At 53.2% G+C, this 17,380-nt stretch overlaps 1 protein-coding gene across 1 annotated transcript in view; it reads right to left on the bottom strand.

Moving 5' to 3' along the window:
- The window catches only part of SDC3 (syndecan 3), a 40,907-nt gene that overhangs the window by 7,474 nt on the left and 16,053 nt on the right, over positions 1–17,380 (bottom strand). Inside the window, exons 2-3 of the mRNA XM_065930245.1 lie at positions 2,547–2,664; positions 81–694 (exon numbers count right to left, since the gene is read on the bottom strand). Coding sequence (XP_065786317.1) covers positions 81–694; positions 2,547–2,664 — 732 coding nt within the window. The remainder of the gene's footprint in view (positions 1–80; positions 695–2,546; positions 2,665–17,380) is intronic.

A 17,380-nucleotide genomic window follows, 5' to 3' on the forward strand; every position in this document is an offset into this window, starting at 1 on the left:
CCTCCTCCTCCCAGCCCGCCCCCGGAGCCCCGACCCACCCTCCTCTGCTCTGACTCCCTGTCCTCTCCACATTGGCTCACCTGAGCCACCTCCGTGGGTCCAGGGGCAGTGGTCCCCAGGGGCAGGGTGCTCTTCTCAGGGATGTCAGGCTTCTGGGTGGTAGCCGGCCTGGGAAGGGCCCTTGGCCTGGAGGTAGCTGTGCTGACCAGCCTGGGAGTTGGGGCCTCTGTGTCCAAGACAGCCACCGTGGTGGGAGGTGAGGGCACCGCCGGGGTAGTGGCCCGGGCTGTGGCCGCTGTGGTCAGTGGCAGAGGCAGCAGCCTCCGTACGCCGGTGGTCCTTACGACAGAGGTGGTGGCCGCAGACGGGGGCACCACGGGGATGCTGGGCACGGCGGTGGCCGCTGTGGCGGGCACTGTGGCCACCGTCGGGGGCCCCGTGGTGGTGGCAGTGGTCGTAGCCATTGGGGTGGAGACGGTGGTGGCTCTCTGGCTGGGCTCTTCTGGCACCTCTGTCAGCAGTGGGGGGCTAGTGGCCGGCTCCGGGGTGGGGCGCTCAGAGGGGAGCTCTTCAAACGGGGTGCCCACAGGCTGGATGTCCATGGTGGGCAGCACCGCGGGGGTGGTGGACATGGCCAGGGCGACATCTGGGCTGAACCGCACGGCTGTCTCAATGCCCGACTCCTGCTCAAAGTCTGAGGGGGTCAGGGGGAGAAGGAAAGAGCTAGGAAGTTGGGTGATTTGAGGGCATGAGGATCCCAGATCAGCAATGGCCATCAAGATGGGAGGCTCCCAACCCTCACCCTTTGCATAATTTTCCCAAGACAAGAGGAGGGAAAGGAGGAAGGCACAGTCTGGTCAAAGCTTACCAGTTGACTGCTGGCTAGTGATGTGTCCCAGTTCCTCTCTGCCTAGCCAAAAATTCTAAGGGACCACCTCTTCCAGGAAGTCTTCCCTGACTATTCCAGCCCACCCAGTCTGGAGCTTTTCTAGCAGACTGAATCTAGGCAGTGGCAACTCAGGCCCTACTGGCTTCAGATCTTGCTGGAGGTTACAGGCAGGGGAGGGGAGGGGAGGATGGCTGTGGCATTCTGGGAAGAGTCAGACATGCCTACAAGCTACCCGAGCACCCACGGTGGGCAAACAAGGTTCCCCCAGAGGCACAAGCAGACAGCAAAAAGGAGAACAAGCCCCTCCCACAGAGGCTGCTTGAGCAATCTGGACTCCAAACCCAGACAAGTGAAGGGAGGGCCTCGGCAGAAAATAAGGAGAGAGAGAGATAAGCCACACCAGCTCCCAGCGGGGTCTGAACCAGACAGAGGAGGGGTGGGGAGGAGCCTGAGAGGTGTGGAAGTAGAGATGTTACCACCCATCAGGATGGATTTTATGAAGATTCTCACAAGATTTATAACTCATAAGATGCTTAAAGGAATGGGCTAAAGTGAGGAAACTAGAGGCGAGGGGCTGTAGGTAGCCAGCTCCAAAGCACACAGACCCCCACCATTCCATTAGACTCTGCCTGTCCCCTCCAGGGCCCCAATCTCAACACACACCCCTTTTAACTATCAGTTGCAGAGCTTCATCTCTGTGCCAGGCCCTGACGTCTTAAACTGAAGCCTTCCAGAGGCCTGGCGTGCGTGAGTGGGTGCCAAGTCGCTTCAGTCCTATCTGATTCTTTGCAACCCCGTGGAGTGTAGCCCGCCAGGCTCCTCTGTCCATGGGATTCTCCAGGCAAGAATACTGGAGTGGGTTGCCGGTCCCTCCTCCGGGAACCTTCCCCACCCAGGGGTCAAACCAGCCTTTCTTAAAGTCTCCTGAATTGGTAGGTAGGTTCTTAACCACTTGCCACCTGGGAAGAGCCCCCAGAGGCTCCGAAAAGAAGGCAAATTTATCACCATTTACAGATAAGAATACAGACTTGGAGAGGGAAAACGGCTAAAGACGGCACAGCTATTAGGTAGAGAAACTGAGATTCAACTTGGCGTGCCGCCTTTATCTCAGGCTACTCTGCTGGGCTTTCTGGGCGGGACCGTGGAACTGATTTGTCCCAGGCACCACTGGAGGCCCCGCCTGTTTTTCCGTCACTGTCCTAACCCCGCCCTTGGCCACCGCTGATTGGGCAGAAGGGGGCCACGTGACCCAAGTTGACCCAATCAAGTGGGTCTCTGCTCACTACACCTGAAACGTTGACCACTAAGTTCCTCCAAGTGGTCACAACAGTATGAAACCTGGGTTACTGAGAAGCGTCCGCCTTCCCTGACAGAGGCTGGAGGTCTGCAGGGAGACCCAAACAGTGCACAGAGTCGCAGAGACAGAGAAACTGCGAGTGCTGGGCTCTGGTTCCTCCCCGGGGGGAAGACGGCCTGCCCGTTACGTGCTTAAGGTCCAGGAGCTGCCCCTGAATGCCCTCTCCCTCCCCCACCCCACGTTTAAGCGAGCCTACCCTACGAGGGCTCCTCTTCCTTGCCATCAAAGCCTCGGATGCGGCACTGGTGGGAGGCTGGCACTGCTGACATGACATGTAGGAAAACGGAAGGGGGTACTTACAACCGGAGCCCGACCCGGAGTAGAGGTCGTCCAGCTCGTCATCGGGGAAGGAGTCGTCATCCCCAGAGCCCTCGAGGTCCACGGGCCTCTCGAAGTTCTCACTGCGCCAGCGCTGGGCCTGCGGAGGGCAGAGGTGGGCACAGGGCTCAGTGCCCGAGGCCAGCGGCCTGGACACGCCCAGAGGAGCAACCGACACCCTCCTGGGCCAAGTGACAGTGGAGGGACAGCACCAGACGTGGCTTCAGAGGCAGAGAGCCGGGGTAGGCCGGATCACCGCTTCCTGCCTTGCAGGTTGCTGTGAGCACGCAGTGTGCTAAGTATGAGCTGAGCGCGCCTCAAAGCAGCAGGTTCTCAGCACAGGGCAGCCCCATCTGCCCCTTCCACAGCCGGGAAAACTGAGGCCCCACTGCCCCAGGTCACCACCAGACAGCACGTGATGTGACGAGGTCCAGACTCTGCTAGGGATGCAGTGCCTCACACCTCAAAATCCCAAAGGCAGGCCCATTTATCCCATCAGACAGACATAGGTGTTGGGGAGGGCTGGGGCTCTGGGAGGGAAGAAACTCGGGTAATGGGGGAGGGAGAGAAGGGAGTGTAGTTCCTAGTTCTGGTCTTCCCCAAAACAAAGTCAGCTCCAGAGTCAGTTCAGGGCATGGATGCCATTTCCATGTCTGCCACAAGGGTCTCCTGGGGGTCTGCCGGGATGAGGGGAGTCCAGCCCTCCAAGTCCAAGACTCTTTCCAGAATCAGAACTTGGGAAGGTGGGGTGTTGTGGCTCCTGGGCCCAGACCATCCCTCTCCCCCCCCCCCCCCCCCCCATTGCAACCCCGGCCTGAGAGCCAGCACTAAGGACATTGAAGACAGGAGGGCAAACCTGGATCCAGACTGAGCCTGGCCACAGTCCCTGCCCCCAGAGAGCTTTCAGAGAAAGAGGAGCTGGTGCTCAGCTCTAGAGGGTTATTAGCACCTGGGTCTTAAACAATTGAACTAGAGAGAGAAAAAAAAAAAAAAAAGAAACAGAGCAAGGCATCTCAAGCAGGGGGACCAGAATAAGCAAAGGCTCCAAGGTGGGGAAGCAGAGCCTGTGCCATCAGAGCTGGGTCTGGGGGCCTCATCCAGGGTCCCTCAGAACTCCTGCAGTCACTGCAGTCCAGTCACCCGGCCCCCATCTGCTCCTGGAACATGCCTGCCTGGTGTCTCCTGCCTCTTTCACTCATGCTGTTCCCTCCACCTGGAACACTCTCCCCTCCCATCCTCTCATCTTCCAACTTCCCAGAAGCTAACTCTCACTCCCCATCCCTTCTTCCAAGAAGCCCTCCTACTCTGAGCTTTCAGAGCATCCATCCGGTGCTTCTGAATTCACATCTCTCACCACTTGTGAGCTGGGCAGGCATGGGTATACACTTCTTCTGTGACTGTGCCCACCCCCACTAAACTATACCCTGATGGAGAAGGACTGTGTCAGACACACAGTGGGCATCAGCAAGTATCTGGTAAGGAACGGGCTTGGTGTTGGAGGATGCAATTCCTGGGCAGTGGGAGTGGGGGTGGGGTGGGCGCAGGACAGGCCAGAGTTGAGTTTGGGGAAGCCCCATCACAGGCTCTCAGGGTTCAGCTGGCAACTTTTCTCTTGGAAACTGGTCATGTTTCATTCTGACTGCACGTCAGAATGTTGTAAAAACAGAACTCAGCAGGTCTGACGCAGAGTCTGGATACCCCTACTGTTTGACTGACATGGGGAGTCACGGAAGGTATGTGAGCAGGAGAGGGGCTGGCTCAGCATCACAACCTGTGCTCGGCCTCTCACACCCCGCCCCTGACAGCCCCTTCCTGGAGTTCCCATGGAGCTAGAGAGGGGATCCCGACCCTGGCTTCCGGGCCCCGAGCCTCGACCACCTGCTCTAAAGCCCTACCCAGACCAGGCAGGGCAGGAGGCCAGGGCAGGGAGCCAGGAGATTCCCCCAGCTTACCCATCACCCCCCCAACACACACACACACACACACAGTCTCAAAGTAATGAATTAATCAGTATTTACTTGCTACCAGTGAGTCATGGAGTGGAACAATTAGAGTAATTGCTCCGTGACTAATTGCCGGGTCTTCCTCCCTTTTAGACATTTCAGGAGCTCAGAGCAGCTACCATCCAACCTTCCCCAGTTGCCATCTCTGCTCCCACTTACCAGAGGAATAAATTCCCTAGGACCCAAAGGAAAGGGGCTAGGTGCTTCCCCCCACACACCAGCCTCTACGACCCCACCTTAGCTAGGGTCCCTTGGAGATTTTCTGCTCCATTCTTAGGCCACCAGCCTAAAGCCAGAGACGAGCAGCAGGGGTGGGGCCCAGACTGTCTCTCCATCCTTCCAAGCAGCTCAGGGAAGCTGAAAGTCCTTTAGCTGGGAGGAAGGGGCCTAAGAAGACTGCGGTCCCAGGGGACTCCCAAATTGGGGTAAAGATGGGGGGCCAAAATAGGGAGTCCTCATGATTCCACAGTGACCAGCACCACACACACAGCAGCCCCTATCAACCTGCTCCCAGAAAGGCTTGCACAAATTCAAACCCCCACCCTGCAAAGTCACACAGAGCCTTGAAATGACATTCCCAGAGGCACGCTGACACACGCTCACCTAAAGGCAGCTAGAGAGAGGCACCGCGTGTGGGCATGCCTTTGGGGGCAAACAGGCACATGCATGGGTTCGGGGGGCAAACGCTAAATGCAGGCACACGCGGTGCAGCTCTGAGGCTCAGAAACAAGTACGGAACCTCCTGTGAACCCGTCAGCCTCCGCTCAGGTAGCTCTCACCTAGATACTATTCATCCCCAGCTCAGTAGCCATCGACATGACAACCGTTACCATGACGACCATCTCCTCCATGCTAAGGACCAGGAGCTCCAGCTCCCCACAGAGATGCAGGGGGTGGGGGGGGAGGAGAGCGGGGGGAGCAGGAGAGGGAGAGATCCTGGAAGAACAGAGAGAATGACAGGGACAGGGAGGGCGAGGCACCGGATGGGGACAGAGATGCAAGGACAGAGGGAAGCCGGGGGTCAGAGGGGCAGAGGCGGGGGTGACAGGGAGGAGGGAGTGGAGGGAGGGCTGGGTGTGCGAGAGAAAGAGAGAGAAGGCAAGAGTGGGAGGCGGAGGGAGAGAATTCTCTCACATCTTAATTTAGCCTCACGCTCATCAGACACAAAGCTGGGGAAGGGGCCACCTCAGTGATTTTCCAAACCTGCATCTAAGAGAACATTCTTTCCAAATAATGAGCAGCCCCTGGATGGGGTAGAGGGGGTGACGGCCAACAACCAGGCGCCCCTGAGTTCACCCCGGGAAACTTAACCCTGGAACACCTGAGACCTGTGGGGTGGGGGTGGGGTGCAGGATTCCATCTTGCCCACACAACCCCCACACCTAAGTGCCAGCTGCACCCCTCCCTGGGGGACCAGCGCTCACAGGGCCCTCCCAGGAACACTATAGGGGTGCTGGCGGTGGCTGAAGCTACGAGGGCTGCAGAGAGGACGGGGGGTAGGGAACAGAACCCAGGAGACAGCAGGGAAAGTCTGAAGTCTCAAGTACCAGAGGGGGTGATGACAAATAGCCTTTGACCCCCAAACAACCTCTCTATTTGCATAATTCCATGCATAATTAGCATAATAATCTGTACCAATTCCCTTAAAAGAGCACCCAAGTCAAATGCCAGCCTCCCCCAACCCTCACTGTGTCCCTTCCAGGTAAACCACACACCCTCCCATGCCTGATAAGCATATCCCAAACAAGAGCGCCTGTATGCGTGCATGCACACACACACACACGCACACACACACACACACACACATGTCCAGCACAGACGTGATCCACATTTACTGACCCCAACCTGTGTACCCACAACTCAGACAATAGCCTAGCACATTCCACCATGAGCTCACCCATTTGCTGCCCCCCAGCTGCACACACAGACACACAGTTGCATCCCTCTCCCCACCTAATACACCCCACACAACCTCGGCAAGATCCCATAACCACACGGGTGGTGCACACAGACCCTCCCCATGACCAAGCATTACTATTCATATTCCCCACGCCAGTGACCCCTCAGACTCTGACACAAACCTCACGACTTGTAAACAACCTTTTTTCACACGTGCATCCTCATACCCCCCACACACAGCCCACTGCGGAAGCCTCTGCGTCTTCTGCTTCCTGCCACCACCTGTCCCAGCCAAGACACCCACCCAGAGGCTCCCCCAGCAGCAGGGGAAACTCTGAGATTGCTGGGGGAAGCTACTGAGGGTCCTCAGGGGGCTCTAGAGACCAGGGCCCACCCTTGTGGAGGCCCCATCCCAGGTCAGGTTTGGAAGCACTCTAACCTGTGCCATTGACTTCAACCAACACCGCCTCCCACAACCTCATTATACCCACTTTGCAGAGGTAGGCACTGAGCCTGTTGTTTAGAATTGAGACATGACCGTGAGTCCTCAGCCTCTGGGCCCTTCCTCCAAACCTTCCAGGTCGCCCCCCAACCTGCTGCTTATCTAGAGTTCCTATACCTGTGACCCACACAGCCCCCGGACAACCTCAGCTCAGAACTACGACCCGCCCACACCATACACACGCTGGCACATGGCAAACACCCCAAATGCTCCCAAATACCCACTGCCCACAAGCTCTACCCATGCGTCCCTGAAAAGGCACCCACTGCACCACACATACGTGCTGCCCCCCCCCCCCGACAACCAGCTACAGGCCCCCGAACCTGCCTCCCACTCCCCTCCACACACGTGCACCATGCGCACACCACGCACACTTTCCCTCCAGGTACATACAAGCACACACACGCCAGGGTGAGACGTGGCACCCTTCCCAATGGACACACCCCCTGCCATTTTTCCTCACTTCCCCCTTGTCACCATCTGACTTCATGCTGACCCACAGCCTTAACCCAAAGAAGTAACTCAGGCTCCCTGCCCTGATGGGACCAGCAGTGACATGAGCTGCCAGTCACTGGCCCTCCTCCACCCCTACCTGATCCTCTCCATAGGGTTTCAGAGCCACTGGGGTGGGTAACTTCCACCACCGTCCCTCTCTCGTGGGGTTGGGAGAGAGGGCACGTGTTCAGGCAGAAAGGCAAGGCTTCTCCTTCCTCCAGCCCCCACTCTCCTGCCAAGCTTTCCTTGGAGACCAGAAGTCTAGGATCTCTCATGTCCAGCCCCCAGCACCTCCCACCCCCCATCGTGAGCCTGCCCACAGAAACAGGATAACACAGAGGTTAAATCAGAATGAATCAGCTCCTCCCCTCACTACCCATCGAACATCAGGCAAGCCACTGAATCTCTCAGCACCTCAGTTTTTTCATCTGTAAAATGGGGATGACAACTGCAGTATGTGACTTGCAGGGGTGCTGTGAGGATCAAAGAGGATCATGCATGTAATAGGCTTAAGGACAGGACCCAACACTGGGCACTGAATAAAGAAATGTAGCTGGGATTACTGCTAGGTGTATGTTAATATTTCCATTATGAATTCTGAAGATTTTATCTCATGTAAGCCTCACCGAACTCCTGAGGGGAGTAGCATCAAGACACTTACACCCAGGCTGCAGATGCGACTGTTTATGCCCAGAGAGCCTAAGCGGGCTTGCCAAAGCCACACAGCAGGGGAGAGCACAGAGAGAGAAAAAAAAAAGGAGACACTGAATATCCGCAAATCAATCAACGTAATACACCACATTAACAAATTGAAAGATAAAAACCATATGATTATCTCAATAGATGCAGAGAAAGCCTTTGACAAAATTCAACACTCATTTATGATTAAAACTCTCCAGAAAGCAGGAATAGAAGGAACATACCTCAACATAATAAAAGCTATATATGACAAACCCACAGCAAGCATCACCCTCAATGGTGAAAAATTGAAAGCATTTCCTCTGAAATCAGGAACAAGACAAGGATGCCCACTCTCACCACTACTATTCAACATAGTGTTGGAAGTTTTGGCCACAGCAATCAGAGCAGAAAAAGACATAAAAGGAATCCAGATAGGAAAAGAAGAAGTGAAACTCTCGCTGTTTGCAGATGACATGATCCTCTACATAGAAAACCCTAAAGACTCTTCCAGAAAATTACTAGAGCTAATCAATGAATATAGTAAAGTTGCAGGATATAAAATTAACACACAGAAATCCCTTGCATTCCTATACACTAACAATGAAAAAACAGAAAGAGAAATTAAGGAAACAATACCATTCACCATTGCAACAAAAAGAATAAAATACTTAGGAGTATATCTACCTAAAGAAACAAAAGACCTATACATAGAAAACTATAAAACACTGATGAAAGAAATCAAAGAGGACACAAACAGATGGAGAAACATACCGTGCTCATGGATTGGAAGAATCAATATTGTCAAAATGGCTATTCTACCCAAAGCAATCTATAGATTCAATGCAATCCCTATCAAGCTACCAACGGTATTTTTCACAGAACTAGAACAAATAATTTCACAATTTGTATGGAAATACAAAAAACCTCGAATAGCCAAAGTAATCTTGAGAAAGAAGAATGGAACTGGAGGAATCAACCTGCCTGACTTCAGACTCTACTACAAAGCCACAGTCATCAAGACAGTATGGTACTGGCACAAAGACAGAAATATAGATCAATGGAACAGAATAGAAAGCCCAGAGATAAATCCACGAACCTATGGTCACCTCATCTTTGACAAAGGAGGCAAGGATATACAATGGAAAAAAGACAATCTCTTTAACAAGTGGTGCTGGGAAAACTGGTCAACCACTTGTAAAAGAATGAAACTAGAACACTTTCTAACACCATACACAAAAATAAACTCAAAATGGATTAAAGATCTAAATGTAAGACCAGAAACTATAAAACTCCTAGAGGAGAACATAGGCAAAACACTCTCCGACATAAATCACAGCAAGATCTTCTATGACCCACCTCCCAGAATATTGGAAATAAAAGCAAAAATAAACAAATGGGACCTAATGAAAATTAAAAGCTTTTGCACAACAAAGGAAACTATAAGTAAGGTGAAAAGACAGCCCTCAGATTGGGAGAAAATAATAACAAATGAGGAAACAGACAAAGGATTAATCTCAAAAATATACAAGCAACTCCTGAAGCTCAATTCCAGAAAAATAAACGACCCAATCAAAAAATGGGCCAAAGAACTAAACAGACATTTCTCCAAAGAAGACATACAGATGGCTAACAAACACATGAAAAGATGCTCAACATCACTCATCATCAGAGAAATGCAAATCAAAACCACAATGAGGTACCATTACACGCCAGTCAGGATGGCTGCTATCCAAAAGTCTACAAGCAATAAATGCTGGAGAGGGTGTGGAGAAAAGGGAACCCTCTTACACTGTTGGTGGGAATGCAAACTAGTACAGCCACTATGGAAAACAGTGTGGAGATTTCTTAAAAAACTGGAAATAGAACTGCCATATGACCCAGCAATACCACTTCTAGGCATACACACTGAGGAATCCAGATCTGAAAGAGACACGTGCACCCCAATGTTCATCGCAGCACTGTTTATAATAGCCAGGACATGGAAGCAACCCAGATGCCCATCAACAGATGAATGGATAAGGAAGCTGTGGTACATATACACCATGGAATATTACTCAGCCGTTAAAAAGAATTCATTTGAATCAGTTCTAATGAGATGGATGAAACTGGAGCCCATTATACAGAGTGAAGTAAGCCAGAAAGATAAAGAACATTACAGTATACTAACACATATATACGGAATTTAGATAGATGGTGGCGATAACCCTATATGCAAAACAGAAAAAGAGACACAGAAGTACAGAACAGACTTTTGAACTCTGGGGGAGAACGTGAGGGTGGGATGTTTTGAAAGAACAGCATGTATACTATCTATGGTGAAACGGACCACCAGCCCAGGTGGGATACATGAGTCAGGTGCTCGGGACTGGTGCACTGGGAGGACCCTGAGGATTCGGGTGGGGAGGGAGGTGGGAGGGGGGATCGGGATGGGGAATACGTGTAACTATATGGCTGATTCATGCCAATGTATGACAAAACCCACTGAAATGTTGTAAAGTGATTGGCCTCCAACTAATAAAATAATATTTAAAAAAAAAAAAAAAGGAGACACTGGGTGAGGGGGGGAGGAAGGGCGAGTTACAGAAACAGACACACAAATTAGGTCAGCTGGCGGGGGGCCAGGAGCCCAGCACCCTGTGCAGTGCTAATCATGCTGCAAAAACTAAGAATAAAATCAAGCATAATTAATTCTACCCGCGCTTCCTTCCCCACATTAGCCAGGCTCGGCCTGCCCTCTCCTGTGACAAGAGGGCATATGAGCAACGGTTGGGGGCCCAACTTTGGGTTCTTGAGCCCAAGCTGGACTCTGCTTACTTGCTGGGTGACCCTGGGCAAGTTACTCAACCTCTCTGAGCCTCTATTTGCTTAAATAATACCATTGTGAGAATCAAGTAAGATAATGCACCAAAACCACTCTTGTTGCTCAGCACACAGTTGGCACTTCATAACCATTTGTAACTGTTACTGTGGTACATTCCCCCACCCCCACCCCGCCCAGACCTCACCTTCAGGCCTGAGTGATCACTAAGTTCACTTCTCCCGTCTTATGGAGGTGGACACAGAGGCTCAGAAAGGGGATGAGAGAGGGAGGTGGGGAATTAGCCTAAGATGCAGCATTCAGAGAGGTGAAGTAACTTGTCCAGTGACGCACAGTGGAACTTCACACCCGATTCCAGAAGCAGGGTGGTCTCAGCAGAGCCCTCTAGACCCCCAGAGGCTCCATCCCCACCAGCACCCCCACCCCACCCCCGTCCCCAAAAGGCCCTCAGTCCTGTGAGAACTCAATGCCCCTCACGCTCACCAGCTCCAGCCCGGAGACCCGGAGCATCACCACAGGAATGTGGGCCGGGGCCAGGCTCCGGGCGGCAGGACAGCCAAGGGGGCAACACAATGGAGAGTCCAGACCCGGGAAGGGGGCCGCCCCGGTCTCCACACACCGCCCCCCCACCGTCCACAGCTGCCCTGGCTGGGAACCCAGCACTCGCCACATTTACTGGCTGCCGGAGGGGCGCGGAGCACAGAGGCTGCGGCTGCGTCGGTGGGAAGGGGCCACGGACCCCAAGTCCTGGGGAGCAGAGGGGCCTGGGGGAGGAGGAGGGGGCACAAGGGCTGAGAAGGCCCCTCTGCAAACAGCCAGCACAGCCCAGACACACACCCAGTCCCCCCCACCCCGATCTCCCCACCTCCCTTATTCCAAACACTTGCCCCCAGATCTCCCACAAGGGTAGCCTGAAGTAAAGTGAAGTGGAGTGAAGTCGCTCAGTCATGTCCAACTCTTTGTGACCCCATGGACTGTAGCCTACCAGGCTCCTCAGTCCATGGGATTTTCCAGGCAAGAGTACTGGAGTGGGTTGCCATTTCCTTCTCCAGGGGATCTTCCCGACCCAGGAATTGAACCCGGGTCTCCCGCATTGTAGGCAGACGCTTTACCGTCTGAGCTACCAGGGAAGCCCCAAGGGTAGCCTAGAGGGCAGGAAAACAGCCCTTTGGGTCCATCCCCTCTCAGCCAACTGCTCTGGGAAGAGATATCCTGACAGCAGAGCCTCCCCACGCCACAACTGCATTCCATCAGCTCCACCACCTTCTCCACTACCCATCCCTGCGCTCCCAACCATCCTCCCCAGAACCCCCTCCCCACGGTGGCAATATTCCTCATCTACACTGGACCAGAGAGTGGGCAGCATCCCGGCGCAGGTGACCGCAGCCTCTCAGACCCAGACAAGCCACCCTCCCACCCCCTAACCCCCTACCCCTGTCTCTGCATTTCCAACGTCTCATTTGGAAATGAACCAGAGCTTGGAGCTCTAAGCCGCCTTTCTGATTCGGACACTCTGGGTGCCCAAGAATTCAGCCCTTGGGTCAAAGAGAGCCAGGGCAGTGTTATTTATGAGAGAGAAAGTGGGGAAATAACCTACTTTCCTAACGTCATGGGACTAGTTAAAGAACTCAGGGCACAACCATGACATGGAATATTATGCAGCTATCAATAGCTGTGTTTTCACAAATCCACACTGTCTAACCAGGTCATTAAAAGGCATAAATGCATAACAAAAGGGTTTTTTTTAAACTCTTTTCAAAGAATATGCAAGGACATGGGGAAATGTACACTCTGGTTGTCAGGAGGCAATGTAGCATGACTGCTGATAGGATCATACAAACAGTTCTGTCTCTCAATACCTGGGTGACCTTGGACAGGTACTTAACTCTGTCAGCCTGGTTTTCCTACACAAAGATAATAACCACCCTGCCGTGTTCACTGTAACAGACTTAGGGTGCCCACACATTAATGAATTACTTGATAAATGTTGGCTATTAGTACTATGATCATCATTAAGTTTAAAAAAAAAGGTTAAAGAAAAATACATAGAACTTGATCCTGGTAATGAACATTACCAAAAGTTCATTTGGTAATGAACTCAATACCAAAGTGTATTTCTAAACACTGAATTCTACTAAAGGTTCCCAGGGGGCTCTCTCTGGGTGGTGGGATTACAAGCAGTTTTTCATTTCTCACTTAGAATCTGTTTGTATTTTCCAAATTTTCTACAATAAACTCAGAGTACTTTTGTTATTAGAAATAGCATGCTCTGAGTTCCCCTGTCTGCTGTTTCCTGGTTCTCTGAAACTCCTTGGCCCCCTCGTCATTCTGCCCAGACCCCTGTTGGGGCTGGTCATGAGTTAGGAGCAAACAGAGGAACCAGCAGAAAGGAAATGAACACAAAAGCTTCCGAAGGAGCTGGAGGGAGCTGGCAGGCCGGTGGCCCAGTGCCTACAGAGCTGCGTCTCACTGCAGACTGGCTGGCTTGGCAGAGCCCAGCTCCCTCCCCCGACATTGACCAGCTGGCAGCCACGGTTGGCTTACAGTGATCAGACATCTCGGCCGCAGGCCACCCGCCGGCTTCTTCCAACAGCCTAGTTCCCACCCTGCCAGCCCCAGGCCCTCACCGTTGTCACCCACACCTGGACAGAGGGTGACAGCGCAATCCTGGGAAGAGCAGCCCCCTCCTCAACCCAGGGCTGGGACGCCCCTGTCACCGCTCCATCCATCAAGCCACCTGCCCTCTGGCGTCACCCTCTCGGTCACCCTGACTCACCCTGCTCAATTATCCCTGTCCCCAAGCTGATGTCTGAGAGCAGGACCACCCACTTAGGCCCAGCTGCCCCGCCCGCATGCTCCTCCCACGCTGAACCCTTTGTGGATTCCCTCCAGGCCTTGCACGTGCTATTCCTGCTTCCTGGAACATTCTTCCACAACTCTGCCCAGCCAGCAACTACTTGACCAGCCAGTCAGGACAAGCAGTACTTTTTATGAAGCACCTCCTGGGTACCAGGCACTATTATAGATACCTAGGTTCCCGCGGGCTGCAGGACAGGTACGTGCTCAGGAAGCTCTGTCAGCTCAAACTGCCTCCCCTGCGAGGCCACCCCATGCCAACCACCTCCGTTCTGAAGTGGGAAGTCCCTTCTTAGGGATCCACCTCCCTTGTGTTGTCATTTCTGGGAGCAAGGGGCCACAACTGCCTCCCATCACTCCAGTGGGCCCCTTCTACCAGAGCTCATGGAACCCACTGAGCCACCGTAGGAAGCAGATTCCACTGTCCCCATCTACAGATAAGGAGACTGAGGCTGTTAAGCCACCAGTAGGGACACAATGGGATTTTTTTTTCCCCTGACCATGAGCAACAGTTATAGCTCCCACAGAGGGAGCACGCACTTAATATATGCACCTGGCCTCATTTCTCTTCATGAACATCTTACCAGTAGGGGTTATTAGCCCCATTTCACAGATGGGCAAGCCAAAGTTCAGAGAAGTGAAGCAACTAGCCCAAAGTCACACAGCAACTGGGGCCAAATATGAACCCTGGATTAGTTGAACGTGCACACCTGTTTCCACCCCTCATCAGGAAGTTCCTCAAGGTGGGGGGGTGGGGGGTTGTGGTGCGGGAAAGCTTCAGAGTCTACATACCGCCCCCCACATCCAGCCCAGCACCCTGCACAAAGACAGACAGACTAGGAATGAGAAGCAATGGAAAGGTAAGTCCTATTCCCATGACAGGTGACCCAGCTCAGGTGAGCAGCCCCACCCACCACCCCAGGACTCACCAGCCGGTGCCCCTGGGATTGCGTCTCCAGACTCTGCACCCGACCCTGCCAACAGACTCCGCCCTGGCAACATCTCCTGGACTGACAAAAGCCCATCCTGACTTCCAGAGAGCCCTGGTCAGGCTCCTTCATCTCACCGCGCCTCAGTTCGCCCTCCCACCAAATGGGATGATGATGCCCAATGTTCAAGACTCCAGCTGTGACATGCTGACCAGTTACCAGGCAACCAGTAAGTATTGGGGCGTGACCCGGTGTCCCTGCTCAAAGCTCACCTCCTCAGAGTGACCCTCCCTGACCCCCAGCTCCATCCACATAACCTCCCCACACACACCATCACTCTGTCAATGGCAGGCTTACTCCTCATAGCCCACCACAGATTGAAATTAGCTTGTTTACTTATTGACCTTGTCTAATGCCTAGCTCCCCCTCGAAGAGCTCCTGGGGGCAGTGACTGGGACACAGTCGGCCTCCATCAATTCAGTGAATACTATGAGTGGGATCACTCCTACAGACCTGCTTCAACCACTCCTCTGATTACTATGGGATCCTGGGTAGGACCCTCTCCTCTGGCCTCCGTCTCCCCATCCATAAAACCAGCTAGGTGCACAAAGTTCTCTCTGATCCCTCCAAAAGCCAACCAGGGCTCCAACTCATCTGGGAGGAGGGAAGAGAGACGGAGAACTGATCCCAGCTGTTTGTCATAAAATGACTATGCAAATTATATGCAAAAACATGCAGGAGAGTAGGTTCCCAGTGGAGCCTGCAGCTCTGGCCCCTTTACAGCCAGGCGTGGGCTGGAAGGGCTGGAGCGTTTACTGAGCACCTACTAAGCACATGGCCCCTTACGGACAGGACCAGGCGGAATGGGCCTTCTTACTCCGTAGACTCAAGCCCGTCAACCTGCTGGAGGTTACAGAGAACTCAGCTGGCGAAGTCAGGATGGAGTTGAGGGGAGCAAGGCAGCTGGGATGGGGGGCTGGTAGTGGGGGAGGGACTGGGAAAGCAGAGAGAGACCTCCGTGCGGTGTGTCTGGTCCTCACCCCACAGAATGAGACCTCAGGAAAGGCAAGCCCGCAGGACACAGGGTGCTTCTGCCCGGTCTTAGGGGCCACCCGAAGCCAGAGGCGGAGGTCGCAGGGACTTGGCCAGCCCTGGGGATCCTCTGGGACCCCAGAAAACCAGAGTGACCCTTCTGGAGTTGGTCAGAGGCACGGCCAGTGCTTCCGGCTGTGCTGGGACACGGTATAGCTCTGCCATCCGCCCCAGCGCCTCCCCGGGCACAGGTGAGGCACACACCACACACACACACAGTGTGCCCATCTGGGGTGAGCGTGCGGCCTCCTGAGGAGGCCGGCTGTGGTCTCCCTCACCCTTCCATTTGCCCGGGTATTTAGAACCAACACAAACTCACACACAGTGGGGATGCAACTCCCTACTCCCAGCCCAGGATGATTCTCCTGGCTTCTGAGTGGCTCCATTTCAAGGGACAGAACAAGCCAGACTCAGTATGAGTCATGGGGACGTCAGGGGCCCCCATCACCATTGCCTAGACAAGAAACTGAGGCACAGAGCAAGGAGTCAGGGAAAAAGCTGGAGGCGGCCTGCCTAAGGCCACATTCGCCGCCAGGGTCACCTCCAGCCCAAGAAGACATGCTATGAGATATGCCCCAGCCCTCACCCTCATCTCCTGAGTCCTAGGAGACAGGCGGGACCTCACCTGACAGTAAGCAGGGGCTCTGAAGCGAGACTGCCTGGATCCAAATCCCAGCACTGGCCCTCAGCAGCTGTGTGACCCTGGGCAAGAAAGTCCACCTCTCTGAGCCTCATTCTCTTCTACAAAATGAGCAAAGTGATAGTACCAACCTCAAAAGGTTGGGAAGGTTAAATAAGCTATCCAAACAGGCTCTCAGGCCAAAGTCTAGCGACCTCTCAGCTGGGTGACCTTGGGGCAAGGTGCCTGGCCAGAGCCTCAGCTTTCCCAGCTGCAAATGGGCCGACAGGATAGCCCAGAAGTTCATGAGAACTGAAACAAAAGTTCTGACACAGAGCCCGCAGTCAGAACACAAAGGTTTTTTTCTCTTTTCTTCTGTTCTCAGAGGCCCCGTGATTCCTGACCACCCTCAGCTTCTTCCCTTGATAATCGTGATCTGTCACTAAGCGCATGGAGGTTTTTACAGCTATGGTGCTATTAAATCTTCTAAACAACTCCTCAAGGGATAAATTTTCTTCTCAATTTTGCAGTGAGCACCCTGCCTTGTCAAATACAGGTGTTCTATAAATACCTGAGGCATGAATGGATGCAAGAGTAATGTGATCAGAAAGTCAGAAAATAACAAGTAGTGGTGAGGATGTGGAGAAGTTTGAACCCTCACGCACCACGGGTGGCAATGAAAAATGGTTCAGCCACTCTGGAACACTGTCTGGCAGTTCCTCAAAAGGTTAAACATAGAGTTACCACCATATGGTCCAATAATTCGACCCCTAGGGCATATGTTAATACATCCAAGGGAAGTGAAAACATATGTCCACACATTTCAAAAATATCAGCATTATTCGTAACAGCTCAAATGTAGAAATAACCCAAATATCTGTCAACTGACAGAAGAAAAAAAGGTGATGTGTCCAAATAATGG

The sequence above is a fragment of the Muntiacus reevesi genome, chromosome 3 (genome assembly GCF_963930625.1).
Source record: "Muntiacus reevesi chromosome 3, mMunRee1.1, whole genome shotgun sequence".
Classification (NCBI taxonomy): Eukaryota; Metazoa; Chordata; class Mammalia; order Artiodactyla; family Cervidae; genus Muntiacus; species Muntiacus reevesi.